General features: G+C 40.9%; 1 protein-coding gene across 1 annotated transcript; it reads left to right on the top strand.

Annotated features, from left to right (window-relative positions):
- The first annotated feature begins 461 nt into the window (after positions 1–461).
- On the top strand, positions 462–18,888 carry kcnj10a (potassium inwardly rectifying channel subfamily J member 10a). The gene is made up of 6 exons (XM_030753439.1): positions 462–811; positions 7,982–8,371; positions 9,759–9,970; positions 10,742–10,873; positions 12,666–12,843; positions 17,814–18,888. Exons 2-6 carry the CDS (start codon positions 7,990–7,992, stop codon positions 18,221–18,223), a joined length of 1,314 nt encoding a protein of 437 aa, XP_030609299.1. The 5' UTR covers positions 462–811; positions 7,982–7,989; the 3' UTR covers positions 18,224–18,888.
- The last annotated feature ends 8,570 nt before the right edge of the window (positions 18,889–27,458 follow it).

Genomic DNA, 27,458 nt, shown 5'->3' with positions numbered 1-27,458 from the left:
CTGGCCAACGCAAAAACTGCAAGAAGCCAAGTTTTTCTTTTTCTTTTTTTTCCTGCCTTTGATTTGTAAATACCTCCTTTTCAGTGCAACAACTTCCAGGCTTGTATCTTATGACCATCGAACATTTACATGAGAAAGTTGACAAAGGCTGAAGCAGCGGAGGAGGCCTCGCAACAAAGAGGCCCATTTATAGCGTACAGTCAGAGAGAGACACTGAGAGGGAGGGTAGGAGGAGAAGCTGGGAGGAGAGCTGAATTAATGAATTAAAAATGTCGCGAAGCACCGTCGGTCGGAATACTTTTGGGTTTATATAGAGATGCATGCAGGGTGGACTCCGGAGGAGTGGGCAGCCCAAACTTCTTTAACTTCTCCCTGTGTGGACACGCAAAGCCACACATGCAAGAAGGAGTGAACTGCGCTCATCCGATTACATAATGATCCAGTAACAGTGAGCCGGAACCGGTGCTGCCAGTACCAGTGTGCTGCTGGGGGGGACACTGACTGACCGCTGGGTGCTCCTCATCCAGGCCTCTCCTCTGACGGCTTTCATGTTTTTCTCAGAGAGTTTCTTTTTCTTTAGAAATAAAGGATGACAACGACGCAGGCGGACTGCAAAAGAAAACTTGGTAAACAATGAGATGAGGGGATGTGAAACATGCGTGAGCTGTCAATAGCACACCTTGTTCAACACTCTGAAATTTCACACCTTTTTTTTTTTTAAAACTTGCATCTCTTTCCACATGTTTGGTGGAAAGTGAAATTAACCACACCTTTAAAATTTCCAAGCTGTGGTCAGAGTGAACACGTAAAGGTAAGAAACACATGAACAATCTGAAAAATGTTCCTAAATGTGTATTTTGTAACTGTTTCTACTCACAGTGACATGAATACAAGGTTAAGTTTTGTATTTTTGCATTTTTTTTACATGTATTTTTATATTTGTGATGAATGTAACTGATATATGTTCTTGCAGTATTTTAAATATGAAGATGCATACAGCACAGTTCTTGGACTGTTTGTTAGGCTTGTGCGGCTGAGTTGTGTTTACAGTGTGGAGGGCTCTCAGTGGTGTGAAATGATCGAGGAGTTTCCACTGTTGAATTTGTACCACAGAGGTTATGGAGCTGTTAATCAACAAAAGTTTCCAAAGGAAAAGCTTGATTTAGTCACTGAATACTTAATTTAGAGCTGCCTGTTTCGGTCTTGAAGTGCTGTACAGTACATCACACGTAGCAGACCAAAAAAAAAGAAAAAAAAGAGCTGTACAAACCACAGAGGAAACAACAGGTGTGATTGTGTCTCACTGTGCTACAGAAAATCTGAGCCTGGAAACATTTGGTCAAAATGAATCACAGCTTCTCAGTGAGAAATCCCCACCAGCAGCAGTAGGCCAGGCTGACTTATAGCAGACTGAGAAAAGCTTTGGCTACTACTGACTTAGAAGAAGATAATAAAAGTCAGTCCTGAATGACTGCCCCGGGGCCAACAGCTGCTCTCTGCTGTTTAATTTAGGTCAGTGTTGCAACTCTGCAGCCACTAATTCTGGCTGAGGAAGTGGAAATGAATGACTTCACGTCAGATTTGGATTTAATCTGGTAAAGTCTGCAGTCATATTGAGAAAAACAGGTTAATGTAAACACTTCCTGTTTCTAAAGTCTGAATGAAGGTAAATCATGTTGATATCAAGTGCAGACAATACAATACAGATCATCATAACACAGATATAAGTTAAAGCTGCAAATGCAGAAAATGACACATATAGTTTGCTGTGATATTTCACAGGCAGCTGCATTTAATGCGTAAATATACTGCTGCAGAATTAAGGATGGAGGCGGAGCTGCTTGTTGCATGCACTGAATGAACTCCAGCAGCCTTTTTGTTTCATGAAAGCTAAATTTATTTTCCAGCTTTAGTGCACTGACACCTTTCTGAGCCCAAATGTTATTTGCCTGTAAGCAAAACTACAATCAAATATTAAATATCCATCAATTGGTTGCAAATGATACATTTAATAAGGTTTACTCCCAAACCCTAGTTATAGATGCATGTTGCAAAGATTTAAATAAAGTTTGGACATACAAAGCACTGCTCAAGTCTCCTAGAGAGAGTGAAATTCACTTTCTTTGTTGTTTCAGTTACGATTGTGTTCCCTTTGTGTTCCTCGGGTCGGGTTGTCTAGTCTCTTTCTCTGTATTTGGTTGTTATGTCTATATTACTTACTCTTCTATCTTGGTAGTGTCTCTTGTGGCCGGTTTTTCAGTTTTACTTCCTCATGTCTTGCTTAGTTCAACTGTGTCTTCCAGGTGTCTCCGCTCTGCCCCAATCACCCTCCTACATATACACTGTCTCAGTCTCCCCTTGCCCTTTGTTTAGTTGTCCCTTGTTGCCGTGTGTAACCTTGCTCTGTGTTCCTGAGGATATTCTAACTTATTCCGTTTGGCATATGTTTTGGATTCTTTGTGTCCTATATTTGGGTCCACAACTCACTTGTCACACAGCAGCTCATGACAGTTTGAGCTGAGCAGATGCCCTCTTGGCACAGTGTTGTTGTTTAGATTGTCCTTTCAGCCCAGCGCACAGGCCGCTGTGGTGTGGCCCGTGGTTGGAGCCATTCAAGCTGTGCTGTATAGAGTCTTTTCAGTGCAGTGTACTGGCTGCTGTGCGTTCTTTATGATTGTGGACACTGGACGGAGGCACTGAGTGGAAGGGATTACTCTCTCCTCTGGAATACTAATGACGCTCTTTTGTCACCGATCTGCTTCCTCCACCTTCACTCCACTACACTTCTTCCTCTTTCTCCCTCACCATCCATCTCTCACTCTCCTCCTCTTTCACTCTTTTTGTCATCAGATGCCCAACTCTCTCCATCCTCCCCTCAAAAGTAATTACTCTCTCTCTTACCCCGCCTCATCTCGGCCCCCTCACAGTGTCAAACAGCGCACACACACACACACACACACACACACACACACACACACACACACACACACACTTCAGTGCTCAGTTTTCCTCTCCTTTCCCCCTCTAACTTGCTCTCTCGTTCACTTACTCGCTCAGTTGTATTTTTCAATGGTGGCTTTTGTCTCTTTCATCTCCTCGAAAACAAAGGATTCTTGTGCACACGGGACAGAGGGAAGGAGAGGGCTCGAGGGGTGGACACAGAGGAAGAGATCCCAACCTTGAGTGGTCATCCAATAAGTAAAGTCATTTTGAAAGTGTGGGAATCCATCAGTCTTACTGTCAGCAAGAGCAATATTTGCTTTAGCTCAGCTAACACTGGTATTCTTACCCTCTATGCAGCATAAGCACTTATGAGACATGAGACACAACACCATCATTCATTATTTGTTTATACAGAAATGGCCATCTATGGATGCTCGAGACTGACTGTGCTTATAATCTGTTTATTAAATGTTGATATGCAGCTTAAAAATAGCAAACAGTACATTTAGCTCTTTATGGCTGAGACTGTATCTACAGACCAAGTGTTTTGATATTTTACATTTTTCTGATAGCGAGCACTCATGAGGACCAGCAATTATAAAGGAAACAGTGAAAAGTTCAGTCAAAATGTTAATATGTATAACCATTACAAAGTAATAGCAAAATCTGAAATTATGAATTAATCCCCCAAAGAAAACAGTCTCCAAACAAATGCAGTGCCCCAGGTTTCTGGAACTACAGCTCAGCTTGGGAAATAATCATCTACAAACCCAATTCTAAAAGGCTGAGACACTGTAGGTAAAAACAGAATGCAATAATTTGCAATAATTTGTAAATCTCATAAATCAATATTGTATAGATCACAGAAAATATATCAGAAATGTAAACTGAGACATTTTACTATTTCATGGCAAATATAATCTCATTTTGAATTTGACGGCAGCACCATGTCTCAAAAAAGTTGGGACAGGGGCAGCAAAAGGCTGGAAAGGTATGTGGTGCTGAAAAGAAACAGCTGGAGGAACATTTTGCAACTAAGTAGGTTAATCAGCAACAGGTCAGAAACCTGAGCAACAAGAGCGTCTTAGAGAGGCAGAGTTCCTCAAAAGTAAAGATGGGCAGAGCTTCACCAATCTGCAAAAAACTGCATGTACAGATTGTGGAACAATTTCAGAATAATGTTCCTCGATGTAAAAGTGTGAAGACTTTGAGTATCTCATCATCTACAGAACATAATATCATCAGAAGATTCAGGTTACATCGTAGGTTACGCTGTAGATTTTCCGCTGAAGCATAAATCACCAGAAAAGAGAAGAGGCTTGTTGTCAGTGCTCGGTTTAAAAGCCTGCATATCTGATGGTATGGGGGTGCATCACTGCCTATGGAATTGGCAGCTTGCACATCTAGAAAGGCACCATCGGTGCTGAAAGGTAAATACAGTCCCATCCAGATGACGTCTTTTTCAGGGATGGTCTTGCATATTTCAGCAAGACAATGCTAAACTGTCTTTGGACTATGCAGTTAGTGGGGTTAAGTTACCTAAATTGTCCATAGGTGTGACTGTGAGTGTGAATGGTTGTCTGTCTCTCTGTGTTAGCCCTGCGACAGGCTGGTGACCTGTACAGAGTGTACTCTGCCTCTCGCCCTGTGTCAGCTGGGATAGGCTCCAGTCTCCCCGCGACCCCGAGGATGGATGGATGGATGGATGGATGGATGGAATGCTAAACTGCAAACTGCATCTATTACAACAGCATGGCTTCATAATAGAAGAATCTGGGTGCTGAACTGGCCTGCCTGCAGCCCAGAGCTTTCACCAACTGAAAACATTTGTAGCATCAAGAAATGAAAAACACAACAAAGAAACCCGAGGACTGTTGAGCAGCTAGAATCTTCCATCAGACAAGAATTTGAGAACATTCCTCTCCCAAAAGTCCAGCAGCTGCTCTCCTCAGTTCCCAGATATTTACAGACTGTTGTCAAAAGAAGAGGGGGTGCTACACTTTGGTAAACGTGGCCCTGTCCGAACTTTATTGGGATGTGTTGTTGCCATCAAATTAAAAATGAGCTGGTATTTTTCTTAAAATGGTGTTTTCTCAATTTAAACATTTGATCTGTTTTCTGTGTGAATATGGGTTTATATTATTTGCAAAATGTTGCTTTGTCGCAGGGCCAACACAGAGAGACAGACAATCATTCACACTCACAGGGCAATTTAGAGTCCCCAGTTAACCTAACCACACTAACTGCATGTCTTTGGACTTCAAAAATAGTCTTGAAAGAAATGATTATCATTCTCATCACTAACTAGATTAAACATATTCCATCTGTGTTGTTGTTTATTTATTTATTGAAAACTGCAGAGAAAACTAGGTTGAGAGAACAGTAGGAATATTTCCCCTTTGGGCTATTGTAGTCTAAAACAGAGCTAAAATCAGAATGAATAAGATAAGATATGATGAGATGAGATGAGATGAGATAAGATCACCTTTATTAGTCCCACACTTGGGAGATTCACATTAGACTTACAGTGATGTGAACTATAACATGGTCAAAAAGAAACGATAATGCTGCATTGTCTGCTTGGTATATCAGACTCACCATAAGGCCATTAAATGCCAATATTGTGTTGTTGCTTTGTTGTCTTTGCTGATAAAATCACCTTTTGCTTGATAAAACAGTGTCTTCAGTTAAAACAAACTGGCTCACTAAGAGAAGAACTAGATTTTTGCTAAATTCTTGTATTTTTGTGGTATTTCAGGACAATAAAATTGAATAAAAGGAATAAAGCAGGCCTTATCCTTTAAATAGGAAATGATGAAATTAGTTTTAGCTGATGCATGATTTTTTTTAAGGTCTTCATTCTGCAAACCAGACATTCCTTTGAACAATAGGTGGTATTGTACTACTTTCTAGCTGTTCTATATACATCCAATGCACGAGCATATGTTTACTGTATGTGTAGGCAGGCTTTCTGTAGGGTTCAGAGGTCAGCTGGAGATGGACAAGGCCAATCACATGTGCCTGCCTCTGACCCTGCCTTCCTCCCCTCTTGCTCCCTCCACATCTTAGTATTCATAGCAGGACAGACTTCAACACAGATCTCTATTCATTCACTCTGTGTGAGCTGAGCACGGAGAGTGGAGAGACAGGGGTCAGAAAGGACAGGAAAGGACAGTGTGTATCAGATTGCCTCGGTTCTTAAGCCTTTGTTTGGGTTGTTGTGTTTATGGTTTTGTTATATTTGCTCCGGAAAGCAGAGGCAGTTTGAGACAAAAGGGCTGTTTAGTAAACAGTGAGCGCAAGAAGGAGGAAGAAAGTAAAAGGATGTGGAGAAAGAAAAAGTGCAGCCCAAATGAGGGTGAGATTGTTGAGCGCACAGGAGGGAATCCATAAAATGACAATTAGTGTCCATGGCACCCAGGGGTGGAGTGGGAGACCACTCTTAGTTAGTGTGTCATTGAAACTATGGGAAACCCTTTTACTGTCACATATTGTACCATCACAGAGTATCAGTACCATCACAGGGTATCACCAGCCATTCACTTGACAATTTATGACAAGCTCTGTCTGTGCGTGATGAAGTCGTAGTTTTCTAGTATTGAGTGGTTCTAACATCATGGGTGTCGATACGCCGCTGTGACAGTGAAGCTTTTCATTAGACTTTGGAGCCGGGCTGCAGGGATTTGGTCTCCTCGACAACAGCATCAGAGAACAGCAGTGTCTGGCAATAAGACCTGACCTGCAGCTGGCTTTCCAAGTCATTCCAGAGGTACTGGATTTGGTTGGAATTCCATCAAAATCTTCCAAACTCTCAAAATAATGTCCTTGTGGACCTGGTTTTGTACTTTGGAGCGTTACTGTGTTGAAACAGGAACACACAATTAGCAAACAGCAGACATGTAGCTGGAGGCAGAGAATAATCTAACACATCACCACTGCAAACCATGAAATACAACACAGAGAAAAGTAGTCAAAGGTCAGTGAGCAGTGTTGTCCTGACATATTACTGTAATTTCTTCTGTTTACTTTCAGTTCATCAGGGGTGTGCTATAGCGCTATTATTAACTGATTTACAAACTGTGGCACCACCTATTAGGAACTCATAACTTTTTTGTCGCTAAAAGGAAACTTGGTTAGCAATGCAGATCCATAAATTGCATTACTGCATTGCAGAGACACAGATACGTAATAATTGGTGCTAACAGACTAATAAAACACTATGATTTCACTCACCAAAACTAAATCACAGACTTCTTGGACAGTCTGAAAGTGCAGTTAACCACACAGCAACCCATATTACTCATCAGAGGATTGAAAATGCTCTAAAAGGCACCAACACCACAAACGCAGTTCATAGGTTCAGTCCAGTCATACAGAAGAGTGGAGGAAAATCCTAGCTGGTGGCTACAGCATTAAGGCAGTCTCACCACTAATATTTCATTAAAAACACCTCAACACACTGCACTGGGTGTTCCCCAGCAAATAATGTCAGCGTCCGTGGTTTGAATTTAGACACCACCTTTTTTTTTTCTTGAAGAAAAGGTCACTAATGTCCCCTCATATTAATTCAACGGCTGTCCTGTGCAACCAACATGTGAATGAGCATGTGCTTTCATGCTTTTAATGTGAAAGGGCAGCTGTGCCATCATTGTGAAAGGAGGCTTTTATTTTGACAAGGCCAGCTGCCTCCAGTGAAAGGAGAAAGGGGTCTTAAATGGACCACCGTGGATAGCCACACAACTGTCCAGCTGAAAATGTGCTTTTAATCCCCCTCTTCTTCTTCTCCTCTCCTCCCAAATGTTCCACTCTGTCATCTTTCTTATTCACGTGCTTATGGAATTCCCTCTTTTCTTTTTCACACATCCTGCGCCCTTTCAAACCACCTGTTGTTCACTTTATCTCACTGCCCATACAACCAATTCCCTGTTTTCCCCCTCACAATCTTTCTTTTCTTTTTATGTATACCTCTTTTTTTGCACACCTTTCCTCATGTCCTTACCTCCTGCTGTGTCCTCTTTCTTTTTCTCCTACCATGCAGCATTGGCCATGACTTCAGCCACTTCGCCTTCCTCTGAAGGTTCCTCCCCTCAAAAAGTTTGCCATTCCCAGACGCAGACTGACATCACCAAGCCCCTGCTGACCCCCACAGGTGGAACTGCTGCTCCTGCAGGAGGTGGAGGAGCAGCACCTGGCGGGCCAAGTGCTCTGAGAAGGGAGCGCCGAGTCCTCTCCAAAGATGGGCGGAGCAATGTACGCATTGAGCACGTAAGTGGGAGAGGGGCGCTGTACCTCCGTGACCTCTGGACGACTTTCCTGGATATGCAATGGCGCTACAAGTTCTTCCTCTTCTCTGCCACCTTTGCTGGGACCTGGTTTGTGTTTGGAGTACTTTGGTACCTGGTGGCCATGGTGCATGGAGACCTGCAGGGTAAGGACAAAGAAGGGAGGATGGTGGAGAGTCAGAAAAGACAGGAAAGAAAAAAAACAGTATAAGCAGAAAAGATTTTAACTCGTGGGCAAATGACACAAAAATCCAAATCATTCATAAACTTAAAAAAGCTAATTGTCATACTGAATGAGAAATCATCATGAAATGTCAGAGAAAGTGCTGTATCTCCACATAAAACATCTCAGTAGCAACAATGTCGCTTCCTTAAGGATCCAAGAGGTGGCAGCATCATTTATGTCTGAGTCACACAGGCCTAGAGACTGGTTGGCAACCATCTGGCAACTACCTGTTGCTTGGGAAAAATGTGTGTTCCCTGACCAGTGGTTGTGGAGGCTGCTAGCTGTGAAATCAATTGCTAAAGCCTCATTCACCCAGGCCCAGACACCGGGCCAGTGGATAGGGAAACGTGTATGTTCTGAGATCACAGGCGAGTGGTTTCTGGAAGCTGCTGACAGGTGCTAGTGTGAAATTAGTCATGGGACTGCACTGAAATCCTTCTTGTGAGTGCTGTGGTTGTTAGTAGGATGCCACCGTCACTAGTTGTTTGTATGGGAGAGGCCAACTTGACTGTAAACTCATACAAGCTAATTGTAAAACTGGTAGTGAAACTGTGAAAAGTGGAGTGCAACCGGGAAACAGAGACCATTTGCCTTCAAAGCGCCTTTTGAAATGTGTTAGTTACAGCAGTAAGACACGACTTTTACTTTGAAGATGAACTTTCTCCATTTCTGGTTTGTGTCACACTTTTTTCAATTTCACTTCAGCTCAAAGAGTACAGTGGTGAGTGTCTGCAGACCAGTGGGCGTCTTTCCTGCAAACAACAATATGAGTGACTGTCATCTGCTAGCGACCAAAGCAATGACAAGGAGGCTCTCTCTTTGCAACCAGCTTCACCCAGCATTAGCCAGCAACCTCTAGCAACTACTTGCAGCTGGTTGGGGAATATAGATTTTGCCTGACCGGTGGTTGCCGGTCAGTGGTTGCTAACTGGTCTCTAGTTCTGTGTGACTGAGGCCTTAGTTGTTCCTGTTTACGTGGATTGTCGTGAGCGGTGCAGATAATCTTGCTCTCATAAAATAGCTAATCTCTAACTTTTCATCACCTTGTAGTGTTTAAGTGACATGAGGTGGAAAAAGGAGAGTAAGAGTGACTAAGCAGAAGATGTTATTTGGTCCTTCATAGACATTTCATACTTATAGCTACATCAGACAAATGGCCCTTTTTGTGAATGAGCAAATAATGAAGGAAGTCAAACAAGAGTTCACGTCTTCATTACAGAGAGTGAGCTCTAAGAAAGGGAACAGAGTGATTCTTCTGTAATTTATTTGCATCAAATGGATCTTCCTTTCCGCCTGCATGCTTACAGAGTTTGACCCTCCCTCCAACCATACACCGTGTGTAATGGAGGTGAAGACCCTGACCGGGGCCTTCCTCTTCTCCCTTGAGTCCCAAACCACAATTGGCTTCGGTTTCCGGTGCATCACGGAGGAATGTCCTGTAGCGATTCTTCTCCTCATCTTTCAGCTGGTCGTCACAATGGTGATGGAGATCTTCATCACAGGCACCTTCCTCGCAAAGGTAGATTTTGGGTTTGAATAGAAACGCAAAATTTGATTGTTGCAGAGGTGAAAACGTACAAATTGCTTGATAAAACCTTGAACAGGAAACAAATAACTTTACATCTCTTGTGAGGCACTCTGCACAGTTTTGATTATTTAACAGAACTAAGACTGATTGATTAGGACGCACCTGTAGCTCACCTGGGTTAGATGATGACTCGTATCTCAAAGGGTAGAGTCCTGCAGGGGTCTGGGTTCAAGCCTGAGTAAACACTAAACTGCTATCCTAACAAATGTTTAGACTCAACATATATACTTTTTATGTACATGAAGTACTTTCTCATTTCTTTTTGTTTATGTTGTAACTGTTTGCATGCTCAGATTCTTTGTTCAATACTTAAACATTTCATTTCAAAAACATGTATAGTACATTGTGTATATTGTTCTCTTTAGGCACCATTTGACAGATTTTCCCATTAGCTGAGGATGTTGTTATTTGTGGCCTGTGCCCCTATCTCTCCACCCTGATTTTTATCATTGCAACAGTCAGTATTTGTAAATGTCAAGTTAAGCATTATTACCAACTCTGATCTGTGATGATGAGGTTGATCGCAGCTATTTCCTCCTCACTTGCGGTCTAAAAATCTGCAGAATGTTTTTTTCATCAACATGTTCTTGTAATTTCCTCCTTCGGTGTCTGCTTTTCTGAACATGTCTGGGTTAGTTTATTTAAAAAATGAAATGAGAAGCTTGGTAGATGCTTGGTGACTTTGCTTTCCTCCTCTTGCAGGTTGCTCGTCCCAAGAAGAGAGGAGAGACGGTGAAGTTTAGCCAACATGCTGTCGTGTCGAATCACGAGGGGCGGCCCTGCCTCATGATTCGAGTGGCCAACATGCGTAAAAGTCTGCTCTTGGGATGCCAGGTAATGCTCATTTTGACCATTAGCAGCTGCAGTCTGATTATTTCTGCTAAATTTTTATTTTTATTTTATTACTTGTTAAGTTTTGGTAATTTAAGTTTTTTTGGTTTAAAATATGTTTAATATTAATTTCTATGGCAGTTTTATTTTTTAATTACAACACAAGAAAATCTCTGAGAGCTCAAACTTCTCCCAAGGCAGCTCACTTTCTGGGCAGTATTTACTTTTAAGGGAACAATGTATTTTTTTAATATATATTTTTAAATGTACTTTAAGAAGTTTGTAGAGCATTAAAAACAAATGCAAAGTGCAGGCTGCTTTTTATTTGCCCAACTGAAACTCATTTTAATATACTGGAAATAGTACACATGTAGTATTAATTTAATTGTTTAGTAAAATTCATTGTTTCATAATAAAGTTAGTTCTAACTAACGAGGCAGCTCATTCTTTCTCATGATGGCACTTTCTTCAAATATTTAACACATTTTGGGGTCAACTTGAAGGAAAGGCAGATATGAAATGTAAAAGTGAGGTCAGAGGTCAAATGTGACCTGATATTTGGATACAGATTGTAACGTGCTATTTAGGATCCCCATATATCCGTATCGTTTTAAAGATAAACATTTTAATGATAAACATTTTTTATGAAAATTTGACCTTATTTGACCTTGAAGAAGAGGTCAGAGGTCCAAAGTAACATCATATTTAGACTCCCCATATATCATTTCCTATATGTTGTCAGTATAAACAATGGCAGTAAGAAACATAATTTTAAATAGCTCTATATGTCACTTTGATCTAATGACCTTGAAGGAGAGGTTAGAGGTCAAATGTGACATGATAGTTTAAGTCTTTATAAGATAAGATAAATAAATAAATAAATTATAGGGTACTTTCTATATGTTGACAATACACGTCACATTTGGAAGAATCACAGTTTCTAAGTTATAAGACTTTTTGTCCATTTTTATCCAATAAATCCTGAAGTTGACCTTGAAGACCTCGGTGGATGTGAGGCAAATTTTAATGGATTGTTAACATGAACATCAGAATTCATTCAAAACTTTTCAAGCTGTTGTGTTTACAGACAGAATGACACGCAAACGCTACCAAAACACGACCTCCTTGGAGGAGGTAATGAAGAGTATTTGTCAGGCGTGCGCCTGAGACTGTTCACACACACTTTGCTAAAGCTTTTGAATATAACATCAACCCAAAGAACCTCATTATAAATTGTTTTAGTTTAGTTTTGTACGTTCATTTTTCTTCTAGTCTAGTTTTTATTTTATTTTAATTACCTAAATAATTGTATTCATACAGTTAACTTTAATAACCTTTGTGCTAACCCGTGTGAACTACATGTGTGTGACAAAAAGATGAATCACTGTGTAATTTTCATTGGCTCCATTACTAATGTTCACCTCCACAGCCCAGCATTTAAAACATAAACGGATATGAGCAGCTTAAGCACATTTAAATTGTCTTCTGTAGTATCTGAAGGCCTTCCTAGAAATGATTATAATTACTCTTTATGTTTAGTTTCTGGAAAGTATGTTTGTATTATGAGTCACTTCCTCCCTCTAAAAATTCTTTCCTGTCATTTGAGTTCTTGCTTTGCTGTGTAAAGACTTGCTGGTGATAAATAAAGTGAATGACACATCAGTGCCTTGCTTAAGGACACGCTTCCTTTCATGGCGACGTTGGCCATTGCAGGTATTAAACCTGAGGGCTTCTGGTTACAGGAGGCCTTCTCCAACCTCATGGCTACATTTACTCACTACATCTTGGCTCCCAGGTGACGGGGAAGTTGCTTCAGACGTCCCTGACAAAGGAGGGCGAGACGGTGCGGTTGGACCAGCGAAATGTGCCTTTCCAGGTGGACACGTCCAGCGACAGCCCCTTCCTCATCATCCCCCTCACCTTCTACCACGTCATCGATGACAGCAGCCCCCTCAGAGCCTGGGCAGCAAAAGGTAAATCCCGGCTCTAATCAGAATTATGCAACAGATATGATAAACTGTCCATAGACTGTAAATGAGTGGGATCCTTTTTCTTGGTTAGGGGAAAAACCTTGAACATGAAATAGTCATTTAATATTATTATTACTGGCTGGATGTGAAAAACACCCACTCTTTCATGTGTCTGCTGGTACAACTGAACAGTAACCAAGCAAATTGTTGTACCGCAGGCTTATAGGATTGTTAAGTATTCATCCCATGCCCTTTTTACAGAATACGAGCTGTTACCTTCAGGGAGACGTTACACAGCAAGTAGTTGTAAATCAAACCACTACAAGCTCTCATTTCTCGCAACATCTATTGTATTATTGTATAAAGACTCAGCACTGTTTAAAAGGCCCGGAGCCAAACCACCATGCATATGAGTGTTGTTAAAGATGAACTTTTATTATTATTACTTTGTATCATCTCTCTGTTTTAATTATGCAAACTGCAGCTGTGTAACACTGTTTATCCAAGACAAATTTACCATGGAAGACAATAAAGTTTTATTCATTCATTCATTCATTCATTTATTCAAGGAATTGATCTGATTGACAACTGGGTAGCACCTGGTCAGTCGCAGATAGTCACGGTCAAAGGCATTCACTCAAAAATGACTTTTTGCCTTCATAAACATGAAGCGATAACTTTGAGTAAAATACAGTTGAAATGTATCATATCAAAGGATTATTTATTCAAGAAGTTTATTGTCATATAAACCGCAAAACACAGTGGTTATGCTGAGCAAAAATTCTTACTTGCGACTGCCCTACACACAATTGAAATAAATAACAAAGTTAAAATAAAATTAAAGAAGTGTATATATATATATATATATATATATATATATATATATATATATATATATATATATATATAGCAAGTGAAATATATACACAATCACAGTTTGATAATCAGTCAGTGTCTCAGTAGCCTGATGGCCTGTAGATAGAAACTGTTGTTTTTCTTGCTTTTTCACTCCTGTAACATCTGCCAGACGGCAGGAGTGTGAACAGTGGGTGCTGTGGGTGGGTGCGGTCCTTGATGATGTTGTGTGCTCTCTTTATTACCAGGGTATTACTTAAATAATTAATCATTAAGGAAAACATGCTTAATATAATTTGAATTTATACCAATTAAGAAGATTTCATTTGACCCGATTCCATAAATTAAATAATAAATTAAATTAAATTTAACATTTTACATGCACTTTTGTAACAAAATTATCTTGAAAATTTACATGTAACCAAATTATTTAAAGACATCATTTTGGGCATAAATAATTTTTGAGTGTGTTCTGTCTTGTTTTTTTATTTCACTCAAAATGGGACTAAATTTAACATCACGCTGAACTGAAGAAGATTTGAAACTAGTGAGTGAGACCATAAACTGCAGTAGGACACTGATCATTGCTGTAATACATCAAGTGAGCAGTAATATTATTTTCCATTGACTTCTATGCAGTTGGACTTCATTGTGTAAGAATGCAGGTTTAAAGCACTTCTCTGATGGGCCAGCTTTTCAGATCCTGGGGCTTTTTATATGGTGACACATCATAGCATGCTGAATTGTGTAACTAATCATGAACTCTGAAGTTACATGCAAACAGCAAAAAAAAAAAAAAAAAAAAAAGGGAAACATGCAAAAGATGTGCAGATGTGCTGCAGAACTCCAACAGTAAAGATTAAACTTTTTTTTTTTTTGCAAGGTGCCTTTGATGGCCAAAAATCCTTATTTCAAATGCATAGAAAAAACAAACCTTTTATTAATTTAACAGGTGCTTTAGCAGACTGCAGGGAGCAAACTATGAGGCTTCTGCATCATTTGTCTCTTTGTTTCTCATGCTCCAGGAAAATAATGTGCATCAAATGACTTTTTATTCAAAACGCAAAGCTGTTAAACCTTCTGTTGGTAGAAAAAAAAATCTGCAGTGAAAAAACAAAAAACAAAACAAGACAGAAATGTCTTTTTTTTTTAAAAATGATGTTAATGATAGTTTACAAGTCAGAACAGTGTGCTTGGCTTAGAGGACAACAGTAGAATTAATGGAAAGTTTTATTTAATACCTACCATTTTATTATAATATTAATATACCTGTATCAACCTCATAATATTTATTAGTTATTACCATTGATGTGACAAAAAATATTTCATATTGTATAAAATAGTTTCTTACATGTATTTTGCATGAAATGTATGCCTGAACCTTGACTGTATGAACACTGAGCATGTATGTGTATGTAGGTGTGTTGGTATTTATGGTCATGTGCTGCATGCTTGGCTGCCTCTCGGTGTTCAGAGTTGGGCTTGTTTGGCTCTATAAGAGAGGATTTCTCTGGCTGGAATGTGTGTGAGAGAGACTGCCAGAGACACCCCTCATTAGAGCACAATACTGTACAGTCTGCGGTGCTGACACGAAGCCTGCACAGATCCACTTACAGCAGCTCGGACCTCTGATGGACTCGTACTAAAATTGAGTAAACTGACTTGCATTTACATGTGTAGAAAAACACACTGAAATGAGCTTCCTCTGTGATACTTGTGTGACTTTTTTTTTTCTCAACTACAAGCACCAAATCCACCTTAAAGATTGCAGATTTGTATCACTGTGTGTCATATCAATTACACAATGAGGAAAACTCATGCATGCACAGTTGGAGCAGCAGAGCAGAATACTTTTGCTGTCGAGCCGCTGAGCTATAAGAGAAGCACACCTAAACCACATCATCGCTGAACTCCACACAGAAACTAAGAACTAAAATGTTTGCCCTGAATTGTGTACTGAAAGTCTTTGCTTATCATAAATCTGAGGGATTGTGAAACTTTAAAGAGCTCTTTGGTCGAGGAAGGCGCAGCGGATGAAGATAAGCAGTGTTGGTTAAGGATACTTTTAATAGTAACTAGTTAGAATACAAAATTACAGCCATTCAGCAGCAATCTGTTCCATTACAGCATTACCTAATGAGGACAGGAACTTTTGTCTTATCAAAAATAAACTGTATAGCAGTTAGCTTGTTAGCGATACTGATCAGGCACTGCCTACTGCACAAACTTCACCTGATTGCATAGTGAGCTGATACTGGGAGCATCTCCTCCATCCTGTAACAGCTTAAAGCTAACAGTGAGAGTTTCAGCATTATGGAGCAGTGCAGGTGCTTCATAATGCTAAAGTTTCTCAGCTAAATAATGAAAATCTTCCACAGTGTAACTGCCATCCTGTCTGCTGTCTTCCTGCTCTGCCTCTCCGGCACAGCCGTACGACTGGATACATTTAAAGTATACAGCAGAGAATCGCGGGGAGACAGAAACGCTGCAAATGCTTCATTAAAATTCTTTTTTTTTTCTTTTGCCACAACAAAAGCAACATGGAGACACTGAACATTAGTTCAATTACAAAACTGACACTGCAATGAGTTACATTACTCATTACAATGAAAAAAGTACTCAGTACAAAATAATAATGTATTTGTACCCTCAATTCATCCTGACAGCCATAAAAATCTTTATTAAAGGTCACGATAATGCATCAGATTATTTAGAGGGTATTTTAATGTATATCTCATGGTGGGCAGACATCTCAGCTGAAAGATGAACAATGCAGATCCTTAGAGTTATGCTTCTAGGCGTGCTCAGAAGATCACTAAATGCAGATGGGGCCTTTCGCGCCACCCGTAACAGGACAACAGAGAGAATCCCCGAGCCACATTTGTGTCACTGTGAGTATAAATGGTTGCGACATGTGGTGCTTTGGCCTTGGTGGGAGTGATTCTGGGTCTGGGCTAGGGGAAGACATGTTTACACAGATGAGCGAGTCCACATTCAGAGCGAGGCCTGTTGATGCAGGTGTTCGCTTGTTTGGGTGCGTATGTCTTCCAGCATGTCGTATTTTGCTATGGAGGTTGCTCATTCACACACACATCTCTGATCAGAGGGTTTATGACAGGCAGCACTGTTTACTCTGTATGCTTACTGACATTTTAGACATTAGTTCATTTGTGTGTGTCTCTGTGAGTCTTTGAGTGTTTTTGTCAGTCATAAGTGGGGATTTTTTATGTTTTGGAAATGTAATTGTGTGCTGTGTATGTGCATGTTTATGTGTACCTTTCTTACAAACCTCCACGATCATCTTTTAGTGAATTCATCTGTTACTGAGGCTCTTCTGTGTTCATGAAAAGGTGTCAGAAGTTTTTGCCAGCATAATTTTTGCCTTAAGTTCCTTAATTTATTTCATCTGTGAAGCAGTTTATTGTTGAGTGTGTGTGTGTGTGTGTGTGTCTGTGTGTGTGTTTTTGTAATACTCATTTTTCACCACAAGAGGCTGCACCATTGCCCTGTGTTCTAAGTAGTACTAAAGGCACAACAGAGTGAGTTTTAATTTCTCAACAAAAATCTCAACAAAAGGCGTGTATATTATGTATTATTATATATCATCGGCTCTGTTTTTGTTTGGGGTACAAATGTATTTTGCAGGGAAGCAAGGTGGAGTTTTCCCAGCATGCCCTTAGACTGCATGCCTGTGAACGTTAGCTCAAATGCACTGTGTTCTGAGTCAGTACAGATGTTTACAGCTGTTCTGTTCTTCACTCCACCTCACACCATGCTACAGTGTTCCTTGTAGTTTACATTTTCTGATATGGAAGAAGGCCTTTGCCTCATGAAAGAGGGAGCATACATTTCTCCCTCTTATGTGGAGGAAAAGCAAGAATAATTTCACTTCACTTTTTAAATATGAGGTACTGATGCACTGCAGTTTGTTATGGCTGCATGAGCATAACAAAGACTCTGAGGAAAAGCTGTTTTTGTTTTTAACCTATTTTCATAGATGAACAAATAAATATTCTGGCACAAAATATATGCATGAACAGAATTATTATGTGTGGATATCTGTTTTTTAAGGGCTGAAGCATCAGAGACCAGTCACCTTAATTCTCCTCTCGTTGTAGGTGGTGGTTGGACAGACCCTGAGCTGGCTGACTTTGAGCTGTTGGTGATCATGAGCGCCACTGTTGAGCCAACCTCCGCTACCTGCCAGGTTCGAACATCCTACCTTCCGGACGAGATCCTCTGGGGCTACGAGTTCCCCCCTGTTGTCTCCCTGTCCCCGTCAGGAAAATATGTGGCCGATTTTGCCTTTTTTGACAAAGTGGCAAAAACCAAAACTCCGCCCCTTTTCAAGCAGGTCCTGCCTCCAAACGCGCAGTCTCAGGGGTCCCATCACCGTAAGGGCAAAGAAGATGGAACAGACTTGGAAAAAATGAGACTGGAGGAGAGCTACAGGGGGGAGGAGAGGGGGCGTGAAAGAGGTCGCGTTAGGGATAGCAGCCCGCTGAGCGTACGAATTAGTAATGTGTGAAAGAGACGAGAGAAAGAAGAGGTTCTGAAAGGTCATGTGAAACTGAGATAAGGCAGAGGCAGGAAGAACAAAGAAACGAGCTGCTGAACAGGAGAAGCCACATTCTCATAAACAACAAAAACTGCATCTGTGTGCGGTTCTTCTGAACTGTGGCAGGAAATCGAACGCCTGGGTGTCAAGGCAGCGCAGGATACCACAATTCTGTATACACCGAATATACACAACCCTACAATGTTAGGGGAGCAGGTTACAAACCTGACTTATAAAAATGCAGATTTTCTAAAGTATACACCATTAAATCTTGTTAAATGCAAATTAGTGTCTACACCATATTTCTTAAATAGAAAGAGATCTGAGCTCTGTACTACAAAGCGAGTTCAACATATCCGGGGTATCTTGGATTTACTCACCTTAATATCGACAGTCAGGTGGTCACAGGAAGCTGGTTATCAGCTGGCTAAATTAAACCAGGGGTTCACATGAAAAGGGTGGTGCTGGAAGCATCTGAGAAATTACAAACATGGAGAAGTGTACCTCTGGCAGAGGGGCTGGAAGGAAGATAAAACTATAATATTAATTTAAAAAAAATGCAGCTGCTGCAGAGAAATCAGCCGTGTGAGAGTGTGAATATGCAGTGTGTGGGTGTGTGTGTGTGAGAATCAGCAGTGTGAGTGTGTGTGTGTGTGTGAGGAGTATGAATGTGTGAATATGCAGTGTGTGGGTGTGTGTGTGTGAGAATCAGCAGTGTGAGTGTGTGTGTGTGTGTGTGTGTGTGTGAGGAGTATGAATGTGTGAATATGCAGTGTGTGTGTGTGTGTGTGTGCTGTAGTTAGGATTAACAGCACTGTATAATTGGGTGTGAGGGCTTTAAGCTCTTTGGTCTGTAAGATTGTAAAAGACCTACTATATTAATAAAGTTTAAGCTTTTTGAAAGCAGGAAGGAAAGTCAGCAAAAATGCTGACTGCGTAGTTCACAGATTTATCAGTATCACAGCTCTGTCACTAAAACGCGGGAGAATCCGATGGATTATAATCGAGCACTTCATTAAATTAATGTTTAAAGGAGAGTTTTATTCTCTCAGCTGCAGCCTCGGAGGTGCTCATTGGCCCGAGAATAAAGAAAAAATATAAAAACAGAATTCAAACACAGGATCAGTCTGTGTACAACTTTGATACGAGGTCAGCAAGTATAAACAGGTGTCCTGTTTGAGGATCATATATTAATGCTTATAGAACAATAACGTTGTTGTAAAATAGTTTGGAGCCAACAGGAAAAACCACGGACTCAAGATGTGTCTATGAATCGGTGTTTATTACTGATGCTCTTCAGGGAAACGCAACAAATTTAGACTCTGTTAAAAACTTTGGATCCTCCTACTTTCCCCGCAGAGGTCTGAGGGACCTTCCAGAAATAATGACACAATTTTCTGGAGAACTGTTTGGACTGTAGGCGGTGATTTCAAACGTACCGATCACTCATCTGTAACATGGCCTCTGGAACAGGTTAGATTTGCAGCATAAGTTACACCCACAGTTAGAAGTGAACCACTTTCATAGTACAGAAAACCCAGAATTAACCCTGAAGTTACCTGGATAAGATGAATTCTCCTCCATAGTACAGACCTCAGGGCAGCAGATAGAAAGCAAACTGGTTCCATCATCTAAATTTAAGAATTTTATCTGGCTTGCATTAGTTTTGCAGTGAAGCTGAAGGTTGATGTGCTAATCACTGATTCACAGTACTGTTTCTGCATTTTTATTGAAAAAAACAAACACCTGCAACAAGTAGTGAAAACTGGCACCGTAGCATTTCTAACGAGGGATTTTAAAGTTCTGTATCATCGTCATCATTACATGAACGTGAGCTCTTTCATATGAACCTGTAATGGGGTAAATGTGTTTAGAAATATTACTAAAAGCACTTTAACTTGAAGAAAAAGTGGCATTTCACACAGGAAGAGTAACTGAACTAACTTTAATAATTAATGCACTACATTAATGTGTGGTTTGGAGTTTTTGTGTGTTTTTCACACCTTCAAACTGTTAGCGAGTGAGTGGGATAACACTTTTATTGTATGCGGATGTTGAATGTAAAAGTCGAAATGTGAACTATTTTAAATGTTATGTACAGCATGTGTTGTGCACGTCTACAGAAGTCTTGAATGGCTGTGATTGTAAGTCATTTTTTAAAATGCTTTTGTGTCAAACTACAGGATGCTGGGGGGCTTTTGGCTGCCTTCAAAATGCTTAATAAAATACTGGAGAGTCTAAATTATTGATAATGTCTTAGTTTTTCTGTAAATATCTATTTTTCTCTCGGTTCTTTGTCATGAATCATGACGGCACTTTTGATGCACCATTTGAGCATGAAGATGATTCATCGTAAATAAATGTAACAAACATACATGTGCTTTTTATTCTATTAAGCTTGCTTTTCTTTCTCATTAGTATAAAACAGAAAGTAAAATCGTTTATCGTTGTATTAACACCTGCACTCAGATCAGCAGATGCGTTCTTTTCACATGAGGGTGAAGCAGTTCTGTGGCTTTGTGGTTGGTGTCAGAGGCGCAGCTCCTTTTTTTCCCACTCTTTTATCATTATTCCTGTTCTTATGAATAGAAATAATGTTATGCTGAGCTGATTAGTTTATAAATTTTGTCACCGTTATCTTAAAATAACAGCATTAAGAAAAATCACAGTCAATCACAGCCAGTCTTGGCTTCTGTATACTTCAGTACAGTATGTGTAAATATTTTTCCTATATTCTTTTTTTTTCTGTATGTCTGTGTCACTGTACCATGATAACTGCTGTCCTTGCACAATGTTGTTACTGTAAAGTATGGAACAACTGCCTTTCCCTTTTCATGCAGCGGTGAATGAAAGTATCTGGATTCTGCAGCATGTGTCTGACTAGCTGCGTTACATAAAAATGACACTATTTTCCATTTCTGTGGAAGAAAACAGCAACAGAAGCACTAAACATTCAAAATGATGGTACTTTTTTAAGCGGACTCATTAACTTTGACACAAAAAGTTCAAATATTTAATTTTATTTTAAGGAAGCCAGTATTATAAACAATAAAATCAAAAAGATAGTTATAGCAAGACATCCTGTTCTTCGGTTGTATTTTTCCATAATGTGACCAGCCGAGTATGGATAAAACACTACGATGGGTTCGTCTGCTGCTGAAGAGAAGCCAATGAAAAATATTCCAAATAAGTGAAAACATCTCAGTATGAGTCTCTGATGAGAGGCTGTGCTTGTATAAACTGTATCTGTCTCCCTCGTAATACTGGAAGCTCATTGGTCTAACTGCTAATATACTTCAAAATGACTGTTTTAATAAATGCATCATTTGCAACATTCACAAGTGTCTCTCGCTCTTTGTATGAAATAAGGATTACTCTTTGAAATATCACAAAGTCAAATATTCAATTTATGTTTGCTAACCATCAGCTTTTCCTAAACTTTGACTGCTACCTAACAATACTAAAAATATCTATGGTGCTAATGGTTGCTTTGCACAGACTGCCCACACAGTAACTCTGCAGTGCAAACAAAAACAAAAAAACTATGGTTACCAGCCTTTCAGATCAACGCTTTCAAAGTCAGTGCTTCAAGTCAAAAAGAAACTGTGACACTGAGTCCTGGCCAGAGTTCAGGTAAGTAAAAATCCCACAGCCTGGAGCTCCTGTGCTGCGTGGTTAAACATACCCTCGACAGTAATAAATGGAGGGCCACAGTAAACAAACTGTGTTTCTTTTGCTAGCACATCCTTTGTGGTCAGGCAACATTTATTTTAATTATTCTGCTGAAGTGACAATCAAAGCAAAGACTCGTCTGCAAAAGAGTTGAGCCTGGTTCAGTGTTTGCACTCCAGAGTCATTCGGTAAAATCCCCTGTAAAAGTACACATAACAGGATCCATTGTAATGTGATTGCCCTTAGTCTGGTGCATCACAACAGTTGCTCAAAAAAAAAAGGTGACACCTGTACAGAGTTTGTTTGTGGGCTGATGCACCTTCATACTTGCATTGCTTAAATGAGATTTCCTGGTTAATGTGGGTTGCAGACTGCAGCTCTTTCTGCTGTCTGTTGATTGTGCCACCATCAGCGAATAACAGAATGTAATGTTTCTACTTGAACTGATGTGAATGGCTCTATTAAAAGAAGATGTGCACTATCTGCTGCTTTGGATGGTTGACCCCAGGTATTTAAACTCATCTACTGAACACCTCTACTCCTTGCATGTTCACATTTCCACCTGTCTCCCTCTCATTCTCACCCATATATTATGTGCTTGGATTCCTTGTCTCTACAGAGCATACCTCCACATCTCCAGACTTGCTTCCACCTTCTCTCACTACAAATCACAATGTCGTCTGCGAACATCATAGTCCTTGGAGACGTCTTCCTGATCTCATCTGTCAGCATGTCCATCACTGCTGCAAACAAGAAGGGTCTCAAAGCTGATCACTGATGTAGTCCCACCCCCACCTTGAACCCATCTGTCACTCCTCTACTGAACACCTCATCACTGTCTCAATGTCCTCATGCATGTCCTGCACCACCCTCACAAACATCTCTGCCACTCCTGACTTCCTCATGCAGTACCAGAGTTCCTCTTTTGGTACCCTATCATAGGCTTTCTCTAGATCCACAAAGACAGTGAAGCTCTTTGTGACTTTCTTTATGCTTCTCCATCAACACTCTCAAAGCAAACATTGCATCTGTGGTGCTCTTTCTTAAAATGAAGTCATAATGTTGCTCACTGATCATCATCTCTCTTCTTAACTTACCTTCCACGGTTTGTGGCGATGGCTATATATGGCGGTAGAGATATATACTCTACGGAATCTCATGGCTATTGACTCTGGAAACCCATTTCTTAATGTGATTGGCCAAATGAGGTGTCAATCAAAAAGGGAGGGTCTAGCCCTCCATATAAAATGCACTACATACATGAGTTTTCCAGAGCCAACAATAACCAGAGGGCGTAGTTTTTTCAGGTGATTTTGGTTCGGCTAGTCAACAGGTTGAAATGTTCACCGCTACGTTTAATATTGGTCTGCTTTTTACAAACTCTCTCAATTAAAAACAAAGAGATGAACTAATTGTGTTTCATGTTATTCTGCTCAATTTCAACAACACAGCACAGCTCAAAAACACTGCTTATTACGCTACACGAGAGCGCATTCACCTCCAAAACACAGTGGTTGCCAAGGGGATTGGGGTTTGAAAAAGTTTGGTGGTTATTTACTTTCCAGAAGTTTTGTATTGTGGAGAGAGCAAGAATGCATGGAGGTGGTCATCAATTGTGTTAAGTGTACAGCGTGAGCAAATATCTCAGTCCCTTAACAACAAAAATATTTTTCACATTGTCAAGTGATTCTATATATATATATACACTGCTCAAAAAAATGCATGTGTCTGCACAAACGGTTAGAAACCGACTCCATGAGGATGGTGTGAGGGCCCGACGTCCACAGATGGGGGTTGTCCTCACAGCCCAACACCGTGCAGGACGCTTGGCATTTGCCAGAGAACACCAGGATTGGCAAATTCGCCACTGGCGCCCTGTGCTCTTCACAGATGAAAGCAGGTTCACATTGAGTCTAGAGACGCCGTGGAGAGCGATCTGCTGCCTGCAACATCCTTCAGCATGACCGGTTTGGCAGTGGGTCAGTAATGGTGTGGGGTGGCATTTCTTTGGAGGGCCGCACAGTCCTCCATGTGCTCGCCAGAGGTAGCATGACTGCCATTAGGTACCGAGATGAGATCCTCAGACCCCTTGTGAGACCATATGCTGGTGCGGTTGGCCCTGGGTTCCTCCTAATGCAGGACAATGCTAGACCTCATGTGGCTGGAGTGGGTCAACAGTTCCTGCAAGATGAAGGCATTGAAGCTATGGACTGGCCCACCCGTTCCCCAGACCTGAATCCGATTGAGCACATCTGGGACATCATGTCTCGCTCCATCCACCAACGTCACGTTGCACCACAGACTGTCCAGAAGTTGGCGGATGCTTTAATCCAGGTCTGGGAGGAGATCCCTTAGGAGACCATCCGCCACCTCATCAGGAGCATGCTCAGGCATTGTAGGGAGGTCATACAGGCACGTGGAGGCCACACACAATACTGAGCCTCATTTTGACTTGTTTACATCAAAGTTGGATCCAGCCTGTGGTGTGTTTTTCCATTTTAATTTTGTGTGTGACTCCAAATTCAGGCCTCCATTGGTGAATAAATTTGATTTCCACTGATGAATTTTGTATGATTTTGTTGTCAGCACATTCAACTTTGTACAGAACAAAGTATTCAATGAGAATATTTCATTCATTCAGATCTAGGATGTGTTATTTGAGTGTTCCCTTTATTTTTTGAGCAGTGTATATTATGTTTTTGTCATAGTAACGGCAAGAATTTAAAACTACTTTCACCCCTGCTGACGTGCATTTCCACGCCTCCACTGAATTGTCCGGCGTTATCACACACAGGGGCGGAGGCTGCAGTGACAGTAGTGGGCTGTGGCTGCACAGTGGTACCCGGCTGGGGTTGTGCAGGTATTCCAGAGGCAGCAGCTGGTGGCTGCTTCTTTCGCCGCCGTGAGCCGCGCTTCTGTCCACCTGAATGAACCGGAAGTGTAGCGGCGGCAGGCTCTTCCTCCCCATCCTACATCCGTGCCAGGAAAGCAGCGGGAGAATAGTAGGCTGGTGGCGATACGGCAGCTGTCATCAACGGCAGCTGCTGTGGGGAAGCTTGGGCTGGAGGCGAAGGCGAAAAGCAGTGATGCTGAGGCTTATTCCTCCAGCCGGGCCCTCCCAGGGCCAGGCGAGTGCCAATGTACTGTGGCTCGCCTTTTGAAGCGAGCCGCGGCTTCCGCATTAACACTTCCGGCCTGAATAACTCGAGGTCTGTGGGGTCCATACTGGGTTTGGGTCCTACTGTCACGGCTGGTGCTGGCAAGGCAGGGAGGACCCCAGTGCAGGACACAGCGAGAGCAGGGTTATAGCGAAGATTTATTGATAATAATTTCAATAAATACAAAAACAGCAAACTCGAAGCACGAAAGCAGGAACTTGAAACTTGAAACTAAGAAACAAAACACACAGATGGAAAACTGATGAGAACCCGAACACCGAACTAAACAACACTTAAATACACAGATGGAACGAGGGGGAGTGGAACCAGCTGAACCCAACAGGTGAAATGAATAAGACTAATAACACAGGAAATAAAACATAACACAAAACACAGGGAATACTGAACTACCAAAATAAGGCAGGAAGTCTTAAACATAACAGACGCAGACCTAACAGAAAACTTGACAAACGGAACATTAAACAACGAAACAACAAGGGAAACCAAACCGCATACTCAACAACAAACTGAGAAACTAAACTATAAGAAACACAATCCAAAAAGAACAACAAAAGAAAGCTACACAAAAGAAACTCAAAACACTGGGCCACCGGCCCAGGACCATGACAGCTCCATCCACCGCTGTTTGTTCACACGGCGAAAAACTGCAGTACGGAAGTTAAAATATGCAGATAAACTGTTAATTAAAAAAAAGTATTTCTTATCTGATTCCTCAATTAATCGATGGAATAATCGATAGAATACTCGATTACTAAAATAATCGATATATGCAGCCATACTGGATTTGTTGCACAGGTGGCATCCTATCACGGTACCACACTGGAACTCACTGAGCTCCTGAGAGCGACCCATTCTTTCACAAATGTTTGTAGAAGCAGTCTGAATTCATAGGTGCTTGGTTTGATACACCTGTGGCGGTGCAAGTGACTGGAATACCTAAATACAATGATTTTGATGAGTGAGTGAATACTTTTGGTAATACAGTGTATTTCTGGACTAACCATCTTTCCACACTTCATCTTAAATGCTTAATAAAAATAATTTACTGTAGCACAGGGCAGCATGGTGGCGTGGTGATTAGCACTACTGCTTCACAGCTAGAATGACATCTAGAAGATCTGGGTTCAATTCCACCTTGGCCCGGACCTCTCGCTGTGTGGAGCTTGCGTGTTCTCTTCATACCTGTGTGAGTTTCCTCCCACAGTCCAAAGACATGCAGTTACTGGGGTTAGGTTAATTGGACACTCTAAATTGCCCATAGGTGTGAATGGTTGTCTGTCTCTCTGTGTTGGCCCTGCGACAGGCTGGTGACCTGTGCAGGGTGTACCCTACCTCTTGCCCTATGACAGCTGGGATAGGCCCCCACCCCCTGCAATAAGGATAAGAGGATGGATAGTGCAGATGATATTTAATAATTTGGTACTACACTGGCGAAGATAGTTTCGTACTTCATTTTATAATATTACACTGGATCTTCTCTGTTATATGTATTGTTACTTTTATACTTTATTAGGCACAATACTGAATGTAAAATGCTAAAATATTAGGATAATTTGTCAAAATGTCTCATTTTTAACAAATGTTACAACCATCTGATAACAGACTGATTCTGTTAGTGTCAAAACCCTGTTACTTCCTGCACTAGAACGGTCTCTGTGATTCTGTGCTCTACGTAGTAACAGCCAACCACACACCCACACACACACACACACACACACACACACACACACACACACACACACACACACACACACACACACACACACACACCCACACACACACACACACAAACACACACACACACACACACATATTTTGTGCTTGTATGCGGTTTTTTGGGATGAAGGGTTGCAAAATTTCTTGTGTGTGTATTTTCTTTTCCTATATAAAAGGTAATTTGTAATTGGATGCAAACTTTGAGTTAGGCATATAAGCTTTTGCTTCTGCCTGTTTTTTTCTCACTTACCGATTGTCAGATGTGCATTTATGATGGATCATTTGTTTTTGTGTGACCGAAACAAAAATAAATTGAACTGAACTGAACACAGACACATCTGTTTGTTTCACATTACTGCTCTCACTAAATTCTCTAACCTTTAACCCTGCTCTCTCCTCTCTCTCTACAATTCATAACTTTAAATTTGACACTTCTGTTCCCAAAGGAATCCACAGTGTGATGTGCAACAAGTTAAGGTCTTAAGGACATACAAAGGTCCAAATGACCAGCTCATTGTTAATTCTACAATGCAGTTTAGTTACACTGAGCTATTTTTTTTTTTTTTTTTGAAGGAACAGATGCTGTTCCGCTTCCTGGCCTTTGAAGGATTTCAATTTCTGACACCTGCCATCTTTGC

The sequence above is a fragment of the Archocentrus centrarchus genome, chromosome 18, assembly GCF_007364275.1.
Source record: "Archocentrus centrarchus isolate MPI-CPG fArcCen1 chromosome 18, fArcCen1, whole genome shotgun sequence".
NCBI lineage: Eukaryota > Metazoa > Chordata > Actinopteri > Cichliformes > Cichlidae > Archocentrus > Archocentrus centrarchus.
This window is presented reverse-complemented; position numbering and strand designations above follow the sequence as displayed.